The following is a 25,179-nucleotide window of genomic DNA, read 5'->3' as shown; positions in this document are numbered from 1 at the left end:
AATCCTTAACATTAGTGTAAAACAGATTTAATGTCCTGTTTTCCCTGGTAGAGCAGCTGGGCTCAATAAAGTACTTTTGAATTTGAACTTAATTTGTTATTTTGCAAAGAGTGGGTAAAAAAAAAATCTTGTTCCCTAGAAGTGCAAAGCTGTTGGAAACATTCATGTAGCTGTGATTGTAGTGAAATGTAGTTAAAGTCTTCATACAAATGCATGCAACACTTTAAAAATAACATAAAAAATGGTTAAGATTATCAATAATTTTTCTTTCACTTTACAATTTCACATTTCTTTTTTTTTTCTTGTTACAAGAAAACACACTGAAGTGCTTGCATCAACATAGGCAACCAGCAAAACTGATTGTCGAAACTTCAGCAAAATATGACATGAACAGAGCTCTTAAGTGGATATGTTACTAAAAATTCAAATTAGTGGCTCCTTTCCCCCTCCCCCTCTAAGATTGATGATATTTCTCCTCATGAAAAAAGCCCATTTTTCATCAGGATAATGGCTTTTAAATTCCTGGTGGCCACACACAGCCTTCGTGGGCCGTCATACTGCGGTCTGTCGTTTCAGATCTCACACAGCCACGCTGAGGCTACCCACAGAAAAAAGGAAATCTAGATAAGAGCTGGGGCTCCCTCTGCTGATCTAAGGCAATCACCTAATTAAAAAGCATCCCAGAGAGAGACTTTCCGATCTCCTGGAGGACACCGCACAAGAGCCGTTTCATGCAAAGGCATCTCACTTCAGTTTTAAAACTAGACATTTCTTTCTTGATGTACATAAGGATTACAGCTTCAAATGTCAGATGGTTTCATGTGCTCACCGCACTGAGAAGTATGGCCTCGGGGTACAATCTTGTCTTGTGAAGCAATCTGGAAATAAGACGTGAATAAAGCTGTGCAAAAGGTCTTTTTTTTTTTCTCTCTGTACAGAATCAAATTCTGAGATTGCCTGCATTTAACTGTGTGCTTCCAGCAGTCAGGTTAGCTTTACTTTAAAGTAAAAAAAAAAAAAAAAAAAAAAAAAAAAAAAAAAAAAGAAAGTGGCTGTGCAAAAATTACACAATTTTCCTGGAAGACATAAAATTATAGTAATTTAAATCACAAATCTGACCTTATGCAGTTGCAGTCTCTTGAGAAAGTATTCACACTTCTTTAACTTGGCCACAAAGTTAATCTTCACTGTTCATGGCTACCAGCATAACTTTGTGCGTGATAAAATAATAATACACACATCTGATATGTTTTTGTAAAGAAAAATCTTAAATGTGTGTGTTTGTAGAGCCACTTTTCACTGCAATGACACCAGTAAATCTTTTGGGGCATGTCATAGCAGCTCTGCTGTTTTAGGGAGTGAATTTTCTTTCACTCGATGAGAATGGAGGGAGAGCGCCTGCAAACTTACATGTTTAAATATCGCCTATAATTCATGGCTATGATCTAAACTATTCCACTGTAGCTCTGACTGAATGTCGAAGGTTATTGGAGAATTGTTGTAGAGCCTACACAGGGCTGCGCGCTGGATTGTGGGTGAATGTGTTTGTATTTGCCCGACCTGTTGGTGAAGCCTCCAGCCGGCACTCATCAGCCGCAATCAGGGAGCAGAGAAGCGAGTTTCCTGAAGGAGACGTTGACGCTAACTCGCTGCTTGCGGAAAACTGACTCACTCGTGGACTAGTAAAAAAAAAAAAAAAAAAAAAAAGTAATTACTCTTTAAAATACGCATGCATATTTGCACCATTGTTTTTCAGATCTGTGCTCAGACTTTCAAAACTAGAGATTATTGCTTTTGGTCCTAAACCTGAGCTTTTTTTTTTCCAACCCTTTCACCCTCATAAACAAATGCATGTATAGCTTTTACTTTCAGGAGTGACCTTTTTACATGACAACCCTTTGTCTGTTTTTGATGATTTTAAAGTGTAGGTTGGTCCTGCTCCACCTTGTCTTTAAATTTCCCCTTGGGGACAAATAAAGTTTTATTGAATTGAATTCTTTACAGTCTGGCACTGCTAAAGATTTTTCTGCAACTCGTGTGTTTCTTGGTCCTTGTGATGAAGCTTGTTTCACAAGGCCTTCACAGAACCACTGGATTTATGCTGAGCATAAATTACACGCTGGTGGATTTTATTTATTAATTGATCTCTCAGTAGAATAAATATCACTGGATTATATTTTGGGCTATCAGAGTCAAGGCGACTGAATATGCAATACATTCTTGTTTGTAAAAAAACATTACTGAGAATCATGCACTATGTGGTGCTGGTCTAGCACATAAAATCCCAAAATTCAAGTTTAAGGAGCTGTACAAGGCACTGTTTCTCAAAAAAAAAAAAAAATGAAATCATCCCCAGCCGTGAAAGTTGTTAAGTGTGAACACGGCATCCTTCCACAAAAGCCAGCCTGAGACGTAACCTCGGCCGCGGGATGTTGAGTACTTGTTCACAGACAGTGCGCTGACCTATCCTCAAAGAGCTGCTAGACCCACCAATTACCGGGGCCTGTAGGCAGACAAGCAGGTGGATGCCCGACCCCTATTTGCTTCTGGCGTCACGCGGTTCTGGCTGTGGACCCATAAATCCATTAAGCCCGTGTTTGGTCTGCCTGTATCTGAGGAATAGGACCCCTCCCGGGGGCCATTCGCATGTATGTTCACATCACTCTGATCACATCCCCTTCCTTCCTCTGAGGCCTTGTAGCTTCGCACCCCATAAAAAGAATTACACTTCACTGAGTTTAGTTATGCCAGCTGATGAAGACAATTCAGGTCAAGCTTTATGTATGTGTGTATATATGTATGCATAAATAGAATTTCATACATATGGATGCTGGATGTGCTTCATCTTGAATGAATAAAACTGTCGTGCATGCACAGGTACTAAAGCATGGACGTACACAAGCAGAAAAAAAAACAAAAAAACAAAGCTGTGCAAGGTAGGAGAGAGAAAGAGTGTTAGGTGGGGAGCATATTTATTAGTCTGTCTGTCATCCTCGATGTTCATTCATCTGTTTGGCAACACACTGAGAAGCCCGAAGGCAGAGTAAACAGGCAGTATATCCCCATATGAGGACAACAACGGTACTTCCATGGCTGCGTTTTAATCTACAATGACTAAGCCGGCGCTCACCAAGACTTCCTCCAGCCTTTCATGCTAAAAACGAGAGACGCAGCCCTTTTTATGTCCCAGCTGCTCGGGATCTCTGTTGACATGTACACCTGTTTCCATTTACTACACACATCTGCTCATGGCTTGATTATATATTTAGATATATACAGACCCCCCACCCCTGCTTTTTTTTTTTTTTAAACCTTATTACTTAAACATGGCGCCGCACGACTTTGAGGCTTCTCCAGCACATCTGAGACGTTTCACAGGGTGATCTAATGTTGAAGATGAGAGCAGACAGGATGTCCTGTAAAGGCTCGGCTTGTCTCCCTCTCTCTCTCTCTTTTTTTAATTTGCTGGTTGTGGTGCATTCATCTCCAAGTGAAACGCAGAGCTATGCATGTGTGTAGATTTGATCAGGAATGAACATTTCACAAGATGCAATAACGCAGGGCAGACAGGTGATGGCAATGTTGCAGTTGTTTTTGAAAAAAAAAAATTGCTTCTTTTTTTTTAACATTTTGAAAGCCTAAAAGCTGTTCTTTCGCTTTGATTCGGCTGGTTTTGCTAAACTTATTATAAAAATCAAAGGTGAAATTGGCATGAGGAGATAAGAAGACCTCCCCCCACTTCGTTCTCCCTGCCATGTAATAAATCTGAATTCTCTGCAAGCACCTACAGCTCAGCCAGAAATAGGTCACAGTAATCTTGTGAAAAGCTCAAGTCATAACCGAGGAAGATACAACATAAAGTACATGTATAGCCCCCCTATTACTTACTATAGGCCCAATGGATAAAACCACAGAGCAGATAAAGACAATCACACAAGTAAGTACAAGTGATACCCCTGGTAACATCTCTGTGTAACTTGACATCATTCTGTGGAAAAAAAAGGGGCATCAGTTCAACGAAACAACGTCCAGTGAACACAGAGCTGACTTACGACTTAATCAATCAATCAAAGAAGAAAGAGATTCAGTGTTGTGGAGAGTGCAGGCACTGGTAAACAATCCTGAAGCTGCCATCATATTTGAAGTGCAATATTACAGGAGCTGCTTCACTGTTGTTCTAATAGAATCTGCTCTGCAATTGATCATCTGGACTTCTAAGCCCAGTTTGAGATACATAAAATGTTAGTTTTATTGGTAAAAACACAAGAAAAGTCATTCTCAAGACTGTTTTAAATATCAGGACTAATTTAAATTAAGACATCTGTGATAAATGGAACATAAACCATGTCTCTTCATATAGACAGACCTATTGATCCATCTATGTGGTTTGAGGTGTTGAGGGCTCCCCGCAGGGCGTCTTCAAACCCTTCAAAACACTTTGAACATTTTCCTTTACATCTTTAAACCCAGCACATTTGTTAATCTGTTCTGTGTTATTTTATGTGTTCTCAGGGGCCCCCCTATGCCAGCAGGGGGCTGGCTCTGAGTAAGCAGATTGTCTTTTCACCCATAGACAGCCTGTATGGCAGAGCTGCTGCTGCTATATACGGTACATTTTTCAACGGTGCTGCTCTGCAATTTGCAAAACTAAAAGCCTTCAATGAAATCTCCCAATCAGATGGCGTCAGCCGTAAATCACCAGGAGCTGTTTTTAACGCGGCCATTTCTGCGATAGATGGCGAAGGATGCATGATTGGCAGCCTCCCTGAATGACAAAAAGCCGTTGACGGTTAAGCACTGTACACACAGCGCCATTTGGTTGGCCGGTGGGGCTGCACAAACATAAACACACATGACGGGCAAACAAAAGGCTGAGCAGACTACCAAAATCTCTGAGCCAACAGCTGTAAATTGCTTCCCAGGGCTGGGAAGTCTCATCTCATTGATGGACAAGCCACCAGATGCATCAATTAATTTGTGGGGCTTGTATGAAGTATTACGTGCAGTCAAAGCAAATCAAGCCTGTGTGAGAATGTCTGGTCCGTTCACGCAGAAGGTGCTTGTTGGAAACGGCCAGAGTGGCTTCCTGCAATGCAATCCATCGAGCTTTAATTAAAAACAATAACCGGGCGATCATTTATTTATGACGCATCAGCGATTTATAGCTCAGTTTCGATTAATTGCCCCAAGTCCTCTCTGAATGTCAAGTTGTGTACAGTTTCCTGCTAAAAATGAACTACTCACACTAAAAGAGAGATCCCTTCAAGCAGAGCAAACGGCAGCGGTTTCAATCTAACTTGACATATGAAGCTCATTTGGGAACTAATGAGGAGCTGTTAGGGTGAATTCAGGGGCCGTAATGTAGGACGAGATAAGTAAGCTAGCTTTAACATTTAGATCGTAGAAAGCAGATCACCAGAGCTACATGACATAAGGGATGAAAATAAACTGTGGGCTTAGGTCACCACTTAACAGAATGGTGATTTGTGAATTCAGAAGTAAGAGAAATGACGTATGACTAAAAAACACGTGTGATCTAATATTGCATCACAACAAGATCTTTTTAAAATTCATACAATAACTTGTCGCCCAATTTACCAGATGAAATACAACATTTAAAGGGTACAAACCTTTTTCAAAGTCTGCCATTTGCAAATATGTCAACACACAACCAGACAGATGGCTACTGCAGGTATGTTTTTTTTTTTTTTTTTTGGCTCTAGTGGCTTTTATTTGACAGTAGTCTGACAGGAAGGGGGCAGAGAGAAAAGACATGCAGCAAAGGAACAGAGGATGTTAAATCGAACATGGGATGGCCACTTCGAGGTCTATGGGATTCAAAACTGTGATATCAGTCAAAGCATATGCAGAAGAACATACTTTTTGTTTTATGTTATGTAGTCCTTAAAATGAAATTAAAACAAAAACAGAATCAGACTAATTTGGAATAAGCAGGCTGGAACAGAATAAAGGTGCCATAAATATCGAACCGTATTTCATTAAATCAATTGATGAGGCACACCAATGCAGCTTTTTAGATTTTAAATCAGTCTGAATGCTGATTTATGTAGTCAGGAGCAGTATACACAATTATGCACACTTACCCTGCACAACATCGACGGCTGTCCACTTGACATTAGCAGGATATGAAAATGAACACAAGAAAATTAGGCTGCCTTCAAGGTTGTGATGCCCTGGGCAGCGAGCCATATCCAACCCGCATACTTGTCGGAATCAGATAAGAGTGGTTTGTGCCTGTCCCTTTAAGAACAGTTATTTTTCTCAGTGGGACATTTTAACCACTACCTTAATTAAGCGACAAGGGATAAAATGACTGCTAGTGATTGAGATAACTCTAGCAAATTGGATTCAGCTTAAAACAAAACGGACACTGAGAGAAACAGTCCTTGAAGCAAAAGCAAGGCACAGTTGTCTAAATCTAATATGACTAATTCAATTTGAGCTCATTTGGTTATTTATGAGCAACAGTTCGAGAAATAGGAGGAATTTTGTCAGGAGCTGAATGAAACACACAACCCGAGCTGGTAGAGCGGGTGTCTGTGTGAGTGACTCCCGCCTGTATCCCCCCCCCTCTCCCCGCCGGGCTGCGCCCTCCTCTCTCCTCCCCGTTTACGAGTCATGATGGCGGAACTGTAAGGCTTCGGGACGAGCTGGAGCGCACCACCCGTCCTCGTTGAGCAAGTGTACATAGTAATTTATTTATTCGGCCAATTTTTTACATGCTTCCCCACCCCTCCCGCTATGACCCGCTGGATTCCCACTAAGAAAGAGAAGTACGGCGTCGGTAAGTGCTCGTATTTAACTTGGCGTGTTTTGCGCTCAGCCGACTCTCAACTCCCAGCAGTAACTTCTCCAACTTCAAAACAAACAGGACTCGGGGAAAAAGTTAGGGAACTGTATGTTTTCACTTTATGTTTTCTGTCCGCGTACTACGAATTATAACAAATGTCTAGCGGTTTATTTATTTATTTATTTTTTAAGTACAAGGAAGCTCACCTTCCTGGTTGTTTGTAACTTGGTTTTTCAAGGAAAAAAAAAAAGAGAGAAGAAAATACCAAAGCTGAACAATGATCCACAATAGGTGTTATGGAAACATGGAAAAGAGCCAGGAGTTCAGAGAGCATACCAGTCATTCCTGAGCCTAATCTCACTGAAGAGAACCGGTTGAAGTACCAATGAACATAAGAGTCCTCGCTTTGCCTTAAGGTATTTTATTGCCCCCCCCTCAAGGTCTCCTTTAGGGACTCCCCATGGCAGCGCCAGAGGCGGTCTGTGCTGTATTGTATGTAGACTCAGAGTACAGAAGTCTTATTTAGTTGCATTTACGCTTGGCTTTACTTGCAACGGCACAGTCAACTTTACAATGCATCACAGTTTTGTGTTACTTCAAGAAAAGGTAGTTTCCACAGGGTTTTGCAACAAGGTGTGGCTCTTTCACCTACAATTGTATCTACAGTGTGCAAGAATGTGCAAGATATCAGGAAGCTATTCATGCCCACTAGGTAATAATCTGCACAGTTCACTTTATGAGTAATCCCAACCTGTTTTTTTTTTTTTTTTGGTGTGTGTGTCCTGACCTGGCAGATTAAGCGTTCAGTAACGTGGGTCTGGTTGCCTTTGAGTGTCTGTTCAGATTCGCTTCACAAAAAGAGGGAGCAACGAGATTTTCGTCTTGTTACATTTTGACTTCAGTGCTTCATAAATAAAAAAACTCCCACTATTTTCTGAGAAAATAAAAGGGGGAAAATAAAACAATCCTGAGCAAGCTTCTGTCTCTAAATGTGTTTCAAAATGTCTTGTTCCTTGTGTAAATGCAATTGTGTGTACAACTGCTTCCACATAAATGCTGTGTGTTGGTGTCTTTATGTGTTTGTATGGACACTTTGAACTAACCCCGCATTTAATCACATACTTCATTGGATTTTATTGGGCTTTTATGTGAAAAACAAACGCAAAGCGGCTCATAATTCAAAGTTGCAGGACAAGCATACATGTTTTGCGACTGAAAATCAGAACATTGTGATGGGGATTCGCATCGAACACTCCTGAATCAATACTTTATGAACCCACATATTGCTGCAGTCGCCGGATTTGCACATTCAGACCCAGAATCTTTTGGCAAAAATGCTTGAGCTTATTCAGATTGGATGGAGAACATCTGAAAGCAACATTTTTGTAAGCCTCGCCACAGATTCATAACTGGATTTAGATCTGGACTTTGACTGGGCCATTCTTGTAAATCAGGGGTGTCCAAAGTTGGTCCTCGAGGGCCAGCATCCTGCATGTTTTAATTCTCTCCCTAGTGGTAGTAACAGCCTCCTCATCAAGTCAATGTTCTGCTTAGGCCTTCTAATGAGCTATCATTTGATGCAGGTGTGTAAAATCAGGGAGAGAACTAAAACATGCAGGATGCCGGCCCTCGAGGACCGACTTTGGACACCCCTGTTGTAAATGAATAAGCTTTGATAAAAATCATTTGAAATTAGCTTTCATTGTGTTTTAGGTAGGTTTTCGTCCGAGGTCACCTTGTATTTCACTTCATTAGTTTTTACCATCAGCTTTGACAAGCTTCCCTTTTTAATGAATGACATTCCCACAGCATGATGCTGCCAGCACTATGTTTCATTAGAAGGATGTGTTATGGGTCTGTCTACGGGGTGCATTTCTTGCCACTCTTGCATATAGATCAGTTTAGACGGTAGACCATTTCTTGTTGGGTTTGCAGTAGAGACGCACCGGTCCGATATTAATATCTGTATTGACTGTTTGATGTGCCCAATCTGTTCAGTGTAATTCTATGTTTTTTGTGCTCTGAGGGATGTCATGATTCATTATTTGTTTTACGTTATGTTTAGAATTCCTAATTTCCCTTTCTGAACCATTTGAAAGAAGTTTTGTTACAGTTTATTTTTGCGTGTTTGACCAAAGTAGTCAACCTGTTGTTGTCAGTTTCTTTATTATTTATTTTACGTCGGCTGTTCTACTCTTAATTGCACTGATTGAACAACTTAAATCTGTGTTGTTTCTACGTGTTTCACCAAGCTTGTGAAGCTATTGGTGTATTTAAGTGTGCTGTACTGGGGCAGAGTTATCAAATACATTTGTAATTCAGTACATTTATGTCTGTGTTTTAAAAGAAAACCTTTTAAGTCACTTCAGCACTTTTTTTCTGTAAGTAAGCCTCAGATTCCTGTATCGGTATCAGAAGTGAAAAAAGTGGATCGGTGCATCCCTCGTTTGCAGTCGTGCCATACTATTTGTATGTCGGTGTAACGGTTCGAACAGAGCTGTATTAGATCTCTAAAGCTTTAGATATTGCTTCAGAAACTGACCCTACTTGAAACCTGCTGGTATATGGTGTGAGAAGCTGCAGGAGTGCTCTCTATCAAGTTAACCGTTATTGTTTTATGACCAGCACAGGTAGGCTGGTTATTGGTTTTGTTTGGTTGTGAATCAATAAATCTTAGCTTGAAGTTGCACAGAACTTTATCAACACTTCCTGGTCTAGAAGCAAATGTCCTTCTCAAGGGGAAAGAAAGAAAGCCAGAATGCGACAGCAGTGAAAACATCCAGCTCAGATAGTCTTTGCAGCAGGTATACTCCGTACTCTGACCTGACTAATCTCTCCTCCTGACGATATAAAAGGCTTGAGCAAAGTCTTTTGAGCTTGAGCCGCTGCTGGTGTTGTCACTGAAAATATTTCAACCCGTAATAACAGTCCCACCTCCTGGTTATATATGACCTTGTGTAAACAGCTGATGTTCAGGAAAAATCTTTTACGATCGTCCGTAGGTGTTCAGAAACGGCCGGTGTGTCTGAGTGTGCAGCCAATCTCCCCAGAAACGGGGCAGAAGTCACTGACATTGTTCTTAATCTTCAAAATGCCATCGGACCCTGTATGAAGGCTTACATTTTTAATCCTATTAGTGAACCTCGACTGCGCTCGAACACAGACGGCAGCATCTTTGGGTGGAAGAAGAGGCTTTAAAAAAAAAAACAAAAAAAAAAAAAAAAATTTTCAACACTATCAATTAGATCATGATTGCTAACAGGAAAATGTTGATAATAGACGACTTATCTTTCTCGGCGAATCTGTGACGGTCATAATGGAAGAGCTTCCTAATTTTACATCGGAAGGAGGAGCAAAAACCCTGTTGAGGCTCAGATGAAGTGCTGAAACCGGCAGGTCTTGGAACGAGATGATGCCTCCAGAAGGGGCTTTGGATGAATCACCTCAGTTGATGCCACTTTAGTTGACTTTGCCTGAAAAACAAATAAATCTGCTGCTGTGTGGGGGGGTGGGGGGTGATGTGATTTCAGCAGGCCTCTATTACTGCTGCTGTTATCTGCCTGAGACGAGGCGTTTGTGACTGCTTTAACTATTACAAGCGCGGCACACCCAGTAATGCACACATCTCGTAACCGTATAGCCAGTTGCATACATCCCAGTGAAACATGTTGCAAATGTTTTCCAGACTTCATAATTACAGCACACCCTGTTATGTGACACGGTTTTGTCATGATAAAGAACTGCAATTAAAAAAATAAAAGGAAAAAACATCTCATTCACGCCTCACGATGTTCCTGAAAGATGCACTTCATTTATAGGTTATACTTTTACTCAGAATTTGAAGATTAAGTCATAAAACAATCATCTAAAAGAACCCTGATGTGTGAATTCACAAGGTGAAAGTCAGACGCTTCATACCAAACCTGCTACAAAATCCAATGTGGTCGCACTTAAAAGCCAGCACCAAGCTTTAATACCGTTAATAAAAAAAAATGGCCACACCACTGACATTGCTTTTATGCTTCAATTAAACACCCCACAATCCTGTGCTGCATCGCCATCGCTGTCACGTGACCAAACGCCACATGATCAGCCCTCAGTTCTTCTGAAACGCATAAAGAAATGGCATCAAGATGGAAATAAACATCGGTTCTCATCACCAGCCCAGTTTTACTTATTGCACCAATATGTTGAACAAACCACCATCCTCGGCCGACACCAATGTTATTACCGGTGTAGAGCTAAAGGGAGACATTATTTATATAAACAGCTCTTTCTATTTGCAGGGAAATGCATTGACTCGCTAATAGCAGGTCAGCCTGGTCACTGAACAGCATTCAGACTGATTTTCAAACTTGGAACTAGAACATAGTTGAGGCGATAATTAAACTTTCATGAGGAGAAGCTGTGTGAGATTATTATAGTTCTCCTACCTGCAGAAGCCTGATGTTATCACTGAGTGTTTTAGAAAAGTGAAGAAATCTTCAGAGTGGAAAAAGGTCAACACTTCTTTTTTTTTTTTTTTTAGCTGACTTTAAGACAAATTTCTGCATCCTTGATGCACAAAGTACTATGACTGCAGATCCTTCCTCCCATCAGCTGTCTTTGTAACCATCACTGCTCTCAGCTGACTCAATATTTGCAGTTTTCTCATTTCATATAAGATTCCTGTTATTTGCACACTTTTTGTAAATAACCTGTTTTTTGCACATATATTCATTTCTTTCTTTACATTCCAGCTGCACATTTCTTTTAATCTGAGTGTGCTATTTTTAACAACTGTACTGTATTATTATTTTCCTTATTTTGTAACTTTGCCCTTAACGTATAGTCTGCAACTCTGCATGCTCGCAATTACCTTAACTTCCTGTTGCGACACATGAATTTCCCCGCTGTGTGACGATAATATGACTTTCTATTCCAGGGATATAAGCATTTTCAGTTTGTGTTGTTTGAATTTGACAAAATGAACCGAAGGGAAATCGGCTTCTTTGACGATTTCTTGACTCTGTGTGATATTACATTTATTTGCTACGGGCTAAGGGCAAGTACTTAAAAAAAAAAAAAAAAAAAAGTAAACTATTCCATTATCTCAGATTCGACTAAATAAGTAGCATTTGTTCCTGGTTCATCATGGTCTACTTTAGTTCATACTGGGAGTTCTTAACATTTTCTCCACTGCACTTTTGAGAAGTTTTTCATGTGCTTCAGCAACTCCTCTTTTTGGCTGCGCTCATTAGTGTGACATCCCAGCTAGTTTATCCATGCAGATAATGTGTCAAAATGTCTTCTGGGCACCAGTAAAGCTCAGCCCGAGTACCACAATTGATACTTGTACCACAGTTTGAGAACTGTTTGTTTCAGATGGTTGGAAATGCCAAGATGTACAAAAATTTGGCCAAAACTACAATTCTTCTTTATGTGAGAATCATCCCTTACTTTTCCAAAGTTTGATCAGAATGATTTTCACTATAACTTTTCCAGATTTGCTTCAACTCAGAGTTACACGGCTCTCCTATCTTGAAATCGAAAAATGGGGCTGTCTCCAGGTGACTGGATGAGGGTAAAATTACAATCCAGCTCAAGAGTGAAAAAACTGGAAACCGTGACTCTGGGTGCAGCTTTTCCGCTAGCTTTCAACTGGTTCCAAGTGCGGCGTGAAATAAGGTCATATAAATTTAGAGCTGAAAATATTCACGTTCAAACTTCTCTGTATTTTATATTTCCTTTGGGAAAAAAATAGAAGAATTTAAGACCATTGTTTAGTGCTAAACTAGTAAAAGTACTACAGATTAATGGATATTATTAGCAATAAATATGAAGTTGCCGGTTTCCTTCTCACTTTGCACCTTTTTATTTTTTTTTTTGGGTCTGTTTGACGAGGTTTGTTCAATTCCTTCCTGATTCTGCAGAAATCTTAGTCACCATAAACATGCTTACGTGCAACTGTGGCTTATTGTGTCACTGTGAGAACATGTCTTCTGTGCCGATCACCAAATTAGATTTCTTTTAGCCTAATGATCTGCTGGTCATCTGTAAAAGCAGGTCAAGCTGAAAATTGAATGATTCTGGTCACCAGTCAAAAAAAGCGTTTGGTGCTTCCAGTATAAAGTAGCTCTGCCATACATACAGTTGAAACCATACGTTTACGCACACTGTGCAAAAAAGAGATGAGAGTAATGCTGTCTGACATTAAATCCATCCTGACCTTTCCTGTTTTAGATCTGCTTTTAGAATTTTTAAAAGCTTTTTTGAATTTCAAAAGTTTCCATTTCTTTAGTATCTGGTAGAAATAAATGACTTACTGGACTGAGATCAGAGCATTTACGTTTTTTTTTTTTTTAAACATTAGCTTTGTCGTCCTTCAGCCACTTTGTACCTAATGTGGCACTATATTTAGGATCATTGTCCGTTTGGAAAAGCCCAAACTCATCATCTGTGCTTTTCTCTAATTGTTTCTAATTCTTCTGACTCAAGAAATTAAAAATATTTTTTCTTTCTTTATTACGGAAGTGAGGAAATGGAAATAATTTGTTAATCCCTAAGCAACCAAAAATGGGTAAAGCAGTAAATCTGTGTCTCTGGTATGTTAATACTCGGTTTAAGCTGTACCAAGATGTTATTACATCTCCTGGTGTTGCATATCAGCTGGTAGACCTGCAGCTATCGACAACGGTTAAGCAAAGATTTTCTTAAGGATGCTTACAAATTAATTTTTTTTAAAAATAGAATTATGTGCGACTTGCAAGAGTTTTACTTTAATCCCTTAACTGTCACCCTCAAAACATTTACATGCAAGTCAATGGGTTCCATGTTTGCATGACAGTCAACGGGTAAACAATGATTTGTAAGAGGAAATTTTCATTGAATTGAATTGTTCTTTGGGATTAGTAAAGTACTTTTGAACTGAATTCTTGAAAAATCCAATTTGGCTTTTAAAACTAAAAACAAGACATTTCTCCTCAAACCCAAGTTAAAGGGTTCGCACTAAATAACTCTTGAGAATATCATGCAGGTAACAGGAAAGTGTGAAAAACGATTCTGTCAATGAATTCCTTCACAGGAGTCGTCTTTCAGGTTTACAGGTAGTGTTTATACCTACATTGGCAGTGGTGTATTACTAGACCACCCCCAGCGAAGGGCCTCTTCAAGTAAAAATAATTGGTAGGCAAGTTGTGATCAAAACGTATATCGACGGCTCTTGCGGCGTGTGCATTATATTTCTGTTTGGTGAACATACCGTGATAATGATGCCTTTACACCTCCATAGTTGCAGGTCCACTGTGGTCTGTTACTATGCTGAGATTTCTGCAGGGAGCAGCCATTAACGTCACAAAGAGGCTGAATCACGGGCCACACTCGCTTTGGTCCGCCGAGAAATAGTTTAAGCAGCACTCTGACTTGAACGTATTGAAAACGTGTCAAGTACGTAAAATGTGTTTTATTTCAGACGCTCCCTCCTTCTTCAGCGTAAGAAAACAAATTATTTTCTTTCTCTTTTGCGATCCGGATTTCCATCTCATCCATGAATCACGGTGATTAAATCTGAAGGCTCACCTTGCAGTGTCAGATCTGATTGCAGGTTGCGATTCGGAGATAACTGCTGACCTTGTTCCCAGCTTTAATAGGCTAACAAAGATGGAGAGCCAGTCATGATGTTTAAAGCCTGGAAAAAAAAATTGTGAAGTATTTTAATATTCAGCAAACTGCGCTATACTCTCTTTCCTCTTCCTCCCCCTAATTTAGATAAGCCTTACATAATCTACTCTGGGCTAAATGTTGAGGCAGGATTTTTTTAAAAGCTGAATTAAGAGATGAAGCTTTACAGTGATCTAATTTTGTTCCTTTTTGCACTATTAGCTCTGAACTTTAGAGTTAACTCTCTGATTTATGGGTAGCCCTATACGGTCTGATTAGCTAGAGAACAGTTTTAGGAGCCACAGATCATCTTTGGCTGTCTAGACAGTAAGTGTGAGGCACAAGGCTTTTCAATTGAGCCCTTTACTTTTTTTCCCCGAGACATCCTGCCTGCCTGAGCAGAATTGGCTCGAGTACAAACTGGTGTTTACCTCGTGGGAAATTGTACCTCTGAATGCTTTAGTGGCTGGTAATATCGCTACTCTTTTTCTGGGGGGATGCAATAATAGAATATCTGTAAATATGGTCAAATATGCAGACACTGTATTCTTATAAGCTTGGATAGCAATCACATTTTATTTATTTATTTATTTTTGCCCCTTGACTGAACATGTTTTGTGATCTTTGCAAAATTGTGATATTTGGATGCTTGTATTTTACAAAAATGCTTATTTTTTTAAATCTTAAATAGCATTGTTTACAAGCTTTTCCTCTTTCTTATTTGAGATAAATTTGAAACTAAATAACCGTGTGTCACTGTAAAGACGCATTTGTGGAAATAGTATCTTAAGAGTTATTATAAGTCTGCGTTACAAATCAACTGACCAGAAACTAGCCGAGATTAGCTTGATAATTAGCCTGGCTACATGCTCAGGTAGCCTGATTGCATTCAGCTGATCTAATCAATAATAGTTTTAAACAGTATTACCATAATTTGTTTGCATACCTGGATGATCCAGAAATTTGTAATAAATTCGCATTTTGCAAGAGAGAGGTGAAGTTAGCATCCTTCTTTTGGCTAGCTAACCAACAGTTGATAGCAAAGGTTAGAGGGAGGGACAGCAAATTATTTCCAACCAGAGAGAAGGACTTTAACTCACTGGAATGGGATATTAGATTTTTAGCAAGGTTGAAAGTATTTAATACTTAAAACTTTAAAAATGCCTTGGTGCTGGGAATCAGCCCTCAGTGTATTTCATGTAAAGTAAGCTGCTGTTTTATCGCTCGTTTAAGTGGCCCTTGGTAAAGCATAAATGTTACTGTGCAGTATCATGAGCAGAAGGCATATCTTTGTAGGAATGTTTTTGTATCCCCTAAAGTAGGCTGGTAAGCCTCTTGTGCATCATAACATTGTTTTTAAAAAGCTAAAACCGAGCCTCGCTACCTCAGGTGAAACTGTGAGTACATGCAGTTCAGATTAGCACCGTTGCTTTGGCACATTAACGTGCTATCATATCATTTTCTTTTCTGCTTGGTTCTTCAACTTCCAGTGAAGCTTAAATTTGGATTGTTTACGTCCCCTGCTGAGTAATGAAAAGTTTAGGCTGGCCGTAAATGTGATTGGACCAATCTAGTTATATTACAGCCATATTTTTCTTTTTTCTCCCACCACCATCTGTCACTATCCCACTGTTACACTAAACTGTCTCTTCCTTGGCTGAATAGTTTCCTGTATGAAAAGTGCTCTAGTAAGGACTCATCAAATAGTGCCGTAGAGAAGAGGTCTGTTGAAAGTGTAAGTGTTTGATTGCAACAATCTGTTAGAATTGATCTATATCAGCCATTTTCCCCATGATTGGCTCTGGAAGGTGATTGGCAGGCTGGATGCTGAAAAGTCTGCATGTTATATTCTTCTTTTTTGTGGCTAGTTGGATCACAGCAGAAAACAGGCAGTTGTTTCTGTTTGTAAGAGTTTGAGTTTATTGAAACTCTGTTTTTGGCTGGATTCAGATGATTTTTTAGCTTGATTGCCATCCAACAATTTTTTGATGTCATTCCAGGAAAAACAAGCAAAATTTGCCAGTTTCATTCTGAGTTGTATTTAAAATAATTTCAAAGGAAGCAAAGAGATGTAAAAGAGGCATCAAAAAGGAAATTGTGTTTTTTATGACGTACTGATTCTTGCAAGAGAAAGTTGCACTTCCCACATATGACATGAAGGTTGAACAGAGTGCTGCACAGTTACTCTGCTTGACCCTTTGACCTTTCATGGGTTGTTTTTTTTTCATCAAATGGATTTTGAAATGTTGGCAGCGTTTTGTAAAAGTTAAGGCACCAATACATATCCTTTAGAAATAGAGGCATTGTGTGCTGTTTTGGTAATGCTAGCTTTGCGCTAAAGGCTAATATAAGATATTAAAGACAAAAAAATTTAATCTGTCTTTGCTTTAGAAATCAATAAAATCCGTTTTCACCAATTTTGCGCTGTCATATTTTGTAAATTCTTATTATTATTAACTACCTGTTATGACAAAAAGAGGAGAACAAATTCATTGCTGTAACAAATTGGTTTTATCTAAAATCCTGTATTGGAGAGTTGAACCTCTGGAGATTGAAAATCAGCTGCACAATCGCAAGGAATCGCTTCTTCGTCTCGATATTTTGTTGAACCCTTACACACACATTGTGTGCTGTACTTGGTACATTACTGGATAATTTTCTTTTAGCTGATATTTCTCTTAGTTTGAAGCAATATACTGCCTATTTTCAACACCCTGGGATAAATTTAGCCGTTTTCTCGATAAATCTTAAAAATTTGGCTCTGTAGATACTTAATTTGCCTGAGTCGAGATGAAACGGGTGGTTGTTATTTTTGTTGCAGCGGTGCGTGCCTTCCTCATTAGTGCCTTTAGTATTCGCTTCCAAGTTGTATGCCGAAAGCTGTACTTGTATTCCAACTTGTATTTTCAAGGATTACATGCAAGCCTGCATCAGGGCGCACCGTTTCAGATCAAATTTGATAAAGTCCCTATCATGGCACACCGACTTATACATTTCTCTTTCTCCCTCAGCTGGCAACGAGAACAACGGATTCTGGTCATCGTGTTGCGTTGATGCTGATTGGCTGCCAGCTGCTGCTCGGACTGCTTCAGCCGCGCTGTTGTTCCTTAATTGTTGTCTAATCTACTTCAGTGCTAAATGATTTAGAGTGACTCAGGCTGACTTTGATGTAACATCAGTATGCACACAAAGCTGAACTTGTGCCAGCGAGACTTTATTAGAGCGCACAGGAGGCACGGTGGGGGGTTTGAAGTTTGAGCAGACCAGAGCTGCACAGATGAGCCGCGTGGCGTCCCATCTCGCTCTGCTTGGTCTCCCACCCTGGGCGCGCTGCCACGCCATTGCCAGGCCCCAGACGCTGTGTCAAGTCGGTGAATGGACCATTGTCTCTCCTGGCATGGATGGGGGCAGATGTCATTTCTTCACTGTAATTTTCCTGGTGATTCATGTGATTGTCTCATTGTGAAGGAATCACTTCAGACAGTTATCTCTTTAAATTATATTTATAAAAAGGTTATTAGTTTAATTTGATTTGCATGACTTTGGTGTTTTTTTTTTTTTTTCTTCACTCTATTTCTTGATGACTCAATAAGGCATCTCACAATTACAGCCTGATTATTCTCACTTGCGGACATGCATGCAGAAGACTGCCGGCATCGTAGATTAATGTAATTAGGTCAGAGCAATACAATATCCATCAAAACAGCATAAATGGGAACAGGCCAAAACATAAAATGTTATAGTTTATGGGGGGAAATGATCCAAAAAGGAGTCTAAAAGCTGACTTTGGTATAATGGGAACGGTTTGGGATGAATGTCCGTTTCAAGACAAGCTAGTGGAAAATCTTCCTCTGTGAAGGAAGTCACAGAGAGGACGCGTATACACACATTCACTGATCTGTCAAATGTTGGCACTCAGGCTGAGGTGTGATGAGCCGAGCCAGTCGAAGCGTGCCGAGAAATCTGGCCTGCAGGAACGAGCATTATCGGCGTGCAAGTCGGGGCACGGCTCTGCTCATACTTCCTGCGTCTCTTTGCGAGATTAAGCAGCTGTGCGCGCGGCCGCGACTCTCTCAAGTCAAGACAAAGACCTCAACCTGCAGCCTTGTTTTAAAAGGGCTTCTCTTTCGCAATGTCACTTTGGTTGGTTTGCAAGCACATGCCTGGGTGAGCGATCCCCGCCATAAATGTGCAGGCTGGAGGTGAGAAGGGAAGGTGTTGCCTTCAGCAGCGCCAGTAGGTGGAAGCAGGAATGTGCAGGAGGACGGCATCTGCAGGCAGTGTCATTTGGCGCGAACTGAACCGGTGACACTATTTATCAAAGACCTGCATGAAGGCGGATGATCAAACGCTATCAGCTCATTGGCTGCTCTCCTGCATCAGAGAACACCGAGGTTACAGTTTTAAGACTGCCACAATTTTTTTGTCTTGGTGTTTAAACTTCTGTTCTTGTGAGGCCAGAGAAGTTGACACACTGACTGAAACCATCCCCAGATCTATGAGGCACATGGAGGTAGTGGCCCCACCTGTTGCTGTGCACCACCAGTAAGACCAGTTACTGGTAACTAAGTTACCAGTAACACAAAGTGTGCAAACTTTTTCCTCATACTGTTCCTAAAGGACACCAGAGAATAACTTGGGGTAATTTTTCTGCTCACCTCTTTTCCACTTGTTGCTGCACACTGCTGAACTGCTGGCTGAAAGTTGGTTTCTATGTTTGTCCTCTGACAGGAAAGACAGATGTATCTGTTCTGGTAATATTCCCACTTTTGCTGGGAAAAAGTAAATATATTTTGAAAACTGAATATGGCCCACCCATGCCTTTCATGATGGTGAAGTTTTTAACTATAGTTGACAAACTTGAAGTTGGTTAGAAAGCTGCTTCGGGGGAAAAAAAAAAAAAAAAACTACAGTGAATTTGTACAGTCAGGAACTATTTCCTGTGGCAAAATCCTCTGATAATAAAACCTTAATTCAAACCTAACTCTGAGTTTATAGATCCCGACTAATTAACTTGTAGTCATCATTTTGCTAAGGGCAAAAGCCTATAATGTTCTGAAATAAGCAAGTTTACACATGTACTATTTAATAGTGGTGCAACAATACACTCAGTGAAGGAGACCAGATGCATAATATTAGGCTCATTAGAACAAAAATACACTTTACTAGTATTCTTTGGAAAATTTAAGGTATATGTTTTTTGTTTTCTCAAAGATGTTACAGGGTTTAGATGAGAAGACTCTATTTTCTATTATTTCTATAATTTATGTCCAAGTTTGACTTGCCTATTTTTTTACGCTTGTCTCATTGCAAGGTGGTCCCAATATTTTTCCACCTAAAATATGAAAATGTTTCTTTAAAAATGTTTTTAATATTACAATACTTTTACTGGTCTCACTCTTTTAAAGAATCTCTATTCACTGCAACAATCCAGTTAAGGCGCCAACTTTAGCGGCTAACGGTTAGCCGTTTACTACGGTAAGCCACTCCAGAAGTGGTGTTTATTGAATCTGTCATGCAAGCGAACAACTGGAGAACTACTTCCTTTCTTTCTTCAAAAATAGGTCTTGAGGAGTGAGCTTTATTTAACAGTTTGGGGGAAAAGGCCGTAACGTAACAAAATGTGGAAAAAGTGAATCGCTGTGAATACTTTCCGGATGCATTGTGTGCTTACAAAGAAAACTCCAATCTGACATGAAATTTGGTGTCCTCTTTGTATTTTGCAATGATTTCTAAGTTTTGCTTGGGCCTGTGTCTGACAGTAGAAACAAAAATAAATATTATAAAGCTCTAACTCGATATGTTGCATTGTTTTAGCAGCAGTAACTATTCATGCTGATTTTCTTTTCTTTGAAAAAACAAGCAAGTAGGTAGCTACACAATGTCTAAATGGCATAAAGCTGATATTTTTATTAAAAATTGCTTGCAAGTCTCATACCTACTTGCAGCTTCACAGTGCAGCAGCCCAATGAAACGCCAAACCCGGCCTCGAAGCGTGAGGTTAAATTGAAAATAGTCAAAAGGCCTCGGACGTCTGAGTCACTCAAGCTGGCTTGTTGCTCTAAAACTCAGGCTGCTGTTAGAAACGGCAGCCGGATGGGGAATAAATCTTAGCTTTAGATCCTCTGTAGAGCAACAACGAGTGAACTGGCTTGATTTGTTGGTGAGAAACTCCGGACCACTCAGGCAGAACTTTTTTTTTTTCTTCACTCTCTGTGTCGGCATTGATTGAGGGCGAGGATTTTTCTTTAATCCCAGAAAAAAAGAGTCGGCTGAAACCAGTATTTTTTTTTTTGTAAGCAGCACTTCCGTTTTTTTCTTTTGCCTTAATAATGAAACAGTTATTTTTTTTTCCCCTTAGCAATCTACAATTATGACCCCCATGGCGAACAGGAGCTGCGTCTGCAGGTGGGGGACACGGTGCACATACTTGAGAAGCTGGAAGGTGAGTGGCAGCCGTGACGTCTCCCTGTTCACCGCTCTAGAAACATGATCTTAGAGCGACGTCCTGTGCAGTGTGTATGTGACTCTGTGTTGTGCTTTTCCTCCTCTACACCATGCCACTTCTGTTTTGTCAATTTCTGATCTCCAGGCTGGTATCGAGGCTACACACTCAGAAAGAAGGCACAGAAGGTATGGACATCACAGGAGCTATATTGGCCTGCAGCTTATTCTGTGATGCGGATGTATATACTATTACTTCCTGATTGTTTCCTCAGGGCATTTTCCCGGCTTCCTACATCCACTTAAAAGAGGCCACAGTCGAGGGAACAGGGTGAGATCACAAATCAGCAAGCACTTCATTTTGACGATAATCCACTTTGCTCTGAGTTTGCCGTGTTGCCTTTCTGTTTGCCACTAGCATAAGCACTACACTTGTAATTATCATAAGTAAGAATTAAGTAATGCTTCTCTTGGCCGTGCAGACCAACCATCCCGACTGTTTTTGATGTAAGAAGAAACAAAAATGGGCTCGAGTCATTCCAGATTATAAGACATGATCTGTGAGCGACGAGCTGCTCTTCTGATATCTCATTACTTCTTTTTTTCTCTTCTTTCCTTGTGGCTTATAGCCAACAGGAAATAATTATTCCTGCAGATTTACCCTTGGTGCAAGAGATAGGGGCTACCCTCAGGGAATGGGTGCAGATATGGCAAAAGCTCTTCGTGGTACGTGTAGATCTCTCTGCTTCCAGTACACTCGGTTCTCTCTCACTGCTGGGATACGTTTTCATCTTTAAATTTTTATTTTTATTTTTTCTGAGAAAAAGAAAAGTTCACTGCTGCTTCTTCCTCTGAACTGCGGCGTGTATATATAACAAAGCGTGCGCATGTTTTTCTGACAGGCAAACAAGATAACCCTGTTCAGGAGTGTGCAGCAGATGGCCTACAGCCTCATTGAGTATCGATCTCAGATTGTGTCAGGAACGCTGCCCAAGGATGACCTTGTGGAGCTCAAGAAGAAAGTCACAGCAAAGATTGATTATGGAAACCGGTACGGCTCCCGCTCTTTTCAACGGACCTCAAAGAAACGGATTATTTTCTGCTGGAAGAATTGTGAAGTTTACAGTGCTGGGCACGTGATTTTTGTTTTTTTTTTGTTTTTTTGGGGGGGGGTTTTGGGCACTCTTGGTAAAGTTGTGTTAAAAAAAAATCTTAAAATAAACGCGTCTTTTTATGCAGTAACATAATCCTGCTGTGAAAAGTCCTACAAATCTGAGTTGAGTAAATTTACAGTTTTATCATAATAACCACAGGCTTCAACATATTGAAATGGTATTTTATGTGACAGACGGACACAAACCAGCACATAATTTAGTAAAAATAGGAGTAAATAAAATGGAAGAAAAATAATATTCAGTTGTTTTTTTCCCAAATAGGAATCTGAAAAGTGTGGCATGCATTTCTATTTGTACTTCTTTACTCTGATGCCCCTAAACAAAATTCAGTGCAACTAATTCCTTTAGTAATTACTGAAAATAGTCATTAGTATTTTAATCTCAGTCTCATTACACACATTTCCATTACAAATGGGTGCAAAACTTTTTTGAAATAATCTCAAAAGAAGGTGTGAAACTGCCTCTATATCAACCCCCAAAAACATCCCCATAACAGCACAAAGTAGTGGCAGCATAATGCTGTGGGGTATGCAGTGAAATGGAAGCTGGTCAGAGTTGATGGAGCTTTGAAGATGACATCCCAGGAAGAAGCAAACCCTGTAATTTATATGTGTGAATGGCCTAGTCAAAGTTAAGATGCATTTGCCACTGGGTCTTCCAACGGGATAATAATGACCCTGATGCCGAACAAAGAGGAGGAATTCTCTAAGGATCGTACCAAGAAGAATAGTTTACTGTATCTTTGTGTTAATTTTGTTGTCAGATTATCCTCATTTTTTTAATGGTGGGATTATGATGCTGCAATAAAAGATGAATTTAAGTTTTAGTTTTTTTTTTTTTTTTGTTTGTTTTTTTTTGCAAATCTGTACCAGCTGTTTTAATAAATGTTTTCAAAACTGTGTTCCTGCCTGAGCCACAGCTGACTGACCCTCTGCCGCGCAGGATCCTCGGGTTGGACCTGGTGGTCCGAGACGAGGCGGGCAACATGCTGGATCCCGACCAGACCAGCACCGTCAGCCTGTTCCAGGCCCACGAGACGGCGTCCCGCAGCGTGGACGACAGGCTACAGGAAGAGAAGGCACGACTCCCGTTTGGTCTCGCCATCGCTTCGGTCCGCCGCCGGCTGCCGGCTCCAGTTAAGGTCTTTGCACTCGTTCACGCCGACTCGTTTTCACGCAGACGAGACTGCAGAACCTGGAGATGCGGCGGCAGACTCTGTTCAGCTCCGTGCACACCTACAGCCTCCTCATGAACCTGAAGAACTTTGTGTGCAACATCGGGGAGGACGCCGAGCTGCTCATGTCTCTCTACGATCCCGACCAGTCGGAATTTATCAGGTCAGTCGGCGTAAATGTCGCTTGTGTGATATTAATTCTTGTTACCCGGAGTCGATAATTCACCTCTAATTGGTTGTAAAGCCACTATAAAATGGTCTTTCGATTTTAAAGCCACACTATGTTACCACTTCCCCCGGTCTGTCACTTCTCGGCAAAAGTTACAACATGATAAATGAAGAATTTCTCTCAGCTATGAATAATAAAAACCTATAAAGGTTGTTCATTACTGTCCTGTAACTCTGTGCTTGATGTTGTAGCTCCAGCAGTACATTAAATAAATATGCGGAGGGTGGAATAATATAATGAAATGCATTGTTTAGGAGCTTAAAAGCATGTTTTGGACTTTCTGATGTTGCAACATAAATTTTGGGAGAAAAAGGAAAAGGCAAAAAAAACCAAAACACTACAGTGTCTCTTTTTTGGGGGGGGTTCTTGAATTTAAAGATGTATTATTCAGTGAGCAGTTCAGATTTTCAGGGTGAAATTGGTTTTCTTTTCAGCTAATAGAGGAAAAACTGTCTCTTTAAGAGGAATATTTTTCATCAGTTTTGCCTCCGTTTTTGCTGCTACATGATGCAAATGCACAACAAAGGTGCAAAGCGAAGCGACCAGGTGTTAGAGGCGACGTACCGTCCTGGGGCCAGGGTGAAAATATTTAAGGCCTCAATACGCGGGTCATGCTTTGCCGCAGCGCCACCACAGCACCCCTATGTTCATAATTTTTACGAAGAAGCAGCTAAACCCCAATACGACATGATACTGCCGACTCTGTACTTCATAGTCGCGAGGTTCTCACGCTCTGCTTTTTTTGCCCTCCAAATATAACAATGGGCAACATGGTGAAACAGTTTTAGCTCCATCAAGCCACAGGGCAAGCCTCAAAAATATGAAAGTCTTTGTACCAGAGAGCATCTGCAAACTGAAACTAGTCTCTCTTATGATGCTTTTGAAGTAATGGCTTCTTCCTCTTTGAGCGCCCTTTCAGGATTTACTTCACGTCTCTCTCCTGTAAGGACCCCTTTCTGGACTTGTATGTTGTAACCCACCTAAAATCATGGCCCAAGTCATTTTTTTGTTGCCAAAAGTGATTGTTTATATTTTTATATATATATATATATATATATATATATATATATATATATGGATGCCTAAAACATCTTTTGAAAAGAAAGAGGTGGTGATTATTTATTTATTTTTCCAAAATCACTTTTGGCATTCTTTGGGATTCTGCAATCTTGTCCAAGGATGAACCAGATTTGTGTAGGTCCACAATTTTGGTGAAATGTGATTTTGGCACAAAAAAGGCACCACCTTTTTGTTGCCAAAAGATGATTTAGGGGAGAAAAAAAAAACAACAACCAAAAAACACTTTTGACAGAAAAAAAAGTTCACTTTATAAACTTCTGATTTTATAGAACTGCATAAAAAATCTTCATTATTCTGGCATTTGGGAAACATTTGACAGGAAGAATTTAATCTGATTAAAATTAGGCAATTTTTTTTTTCATATATACAGAGTATGTAAAAATCAGTTTTTAGCTGTAGGTATGTAGCTATTAAAATATGGTAATTTGGGCACCAAAACTGGATGTAGCCCAGGTGCCCACATTCTGTTAACTGCGGCCCTGCGCTTCACAGACATGCCACTGAAACCTCAAGCAGGATATTATGTGCTTTAAAAAAAAAAAAAAAAAAAAAAAAAAAAAAAAAGGGGGGGGGGGTTTTTTTTATGAAAAACCCCGCCCCCGCCCCCTCTGTGGGGGGAGAAACACCA

General features: G+C 40.1%; 1 protein-coding gene across 2 annotated transcripts in view; it reads left to right on the top strand.

The window, feature by feature from the left end:
• Nucleotides 1-6,156: 6,156 nt before the first annotated feature.
• Nucleotides 6,157-25,179, top strand: part of dock5 (dedicator of cytokinesis 5) — a 74,904-nt gene continuing 55,881 nt past the window's right edge. Inside the window, exons 1-8 of one of the 2 annotated variants that reach the window (XM_015028310.1) lie at nucleotides 6,157-6,805; nucleotides 20,811-20,894; nucleotides 21,042-21,082; nucleotides 21,169-21,224; nucleotides 21,523-21,619; nucleotides 21,796-21,944; nucleotides 23,011-23,146; nucleotides 23,248-23,405. In XM_015028310.1, coding sequence (XP_014883796.1) covers nucleotides 6,763-6,805; nucleotides 20,811-20,894; nucleotides 21,042-21,082; nucleotides 21,169-21,224; nucleotides 21,523-21,619; nucleotides 21,796-21,944; nucleotides 23,011-23,146; nucleotides 23,248-23,405 — 764 coding nt within the window. In that variant the 5' untranslated portion in view covers nucleotides 6,157-6,762. The remainder of the gene's footprint in view (nucleotides 6,806-20,810; nucleotides 20,895-21,041; nucleotides 21,083-21,168; nucleotides 21,225-21,522; nucleotides 21,620-21,795; nucleotides 21,945-23,010; nucleotides 23,147-23,247; nucleotides 23,406-25,179) is intronic. The other variant, XM_015028317.1, reaches the window with a different exon arrangement.

Source organism: Poecilia latipinna, unplaced genomic scaffold (assembly GCF_001443285.1).
Source record: "Poecilia latipinna isolate Pla-1442-1.1 unplaced genomic scaffold, P_latipinna-1.0 Scaffold8, whole genome shotgun sequence".
Classification (NCBI taxonomy): domain Eukaryota; kingdom Metazoa; phylum Chordata; class Actinopteri; order Cyprinodontiformes; family Poeciliidae; genus Poecilia; species Poecilia latipinna.
Note: the sequence above shows the minus strand (reverse complement) of the source record. Positions and strands in the feature narration are given on the sequence as shown.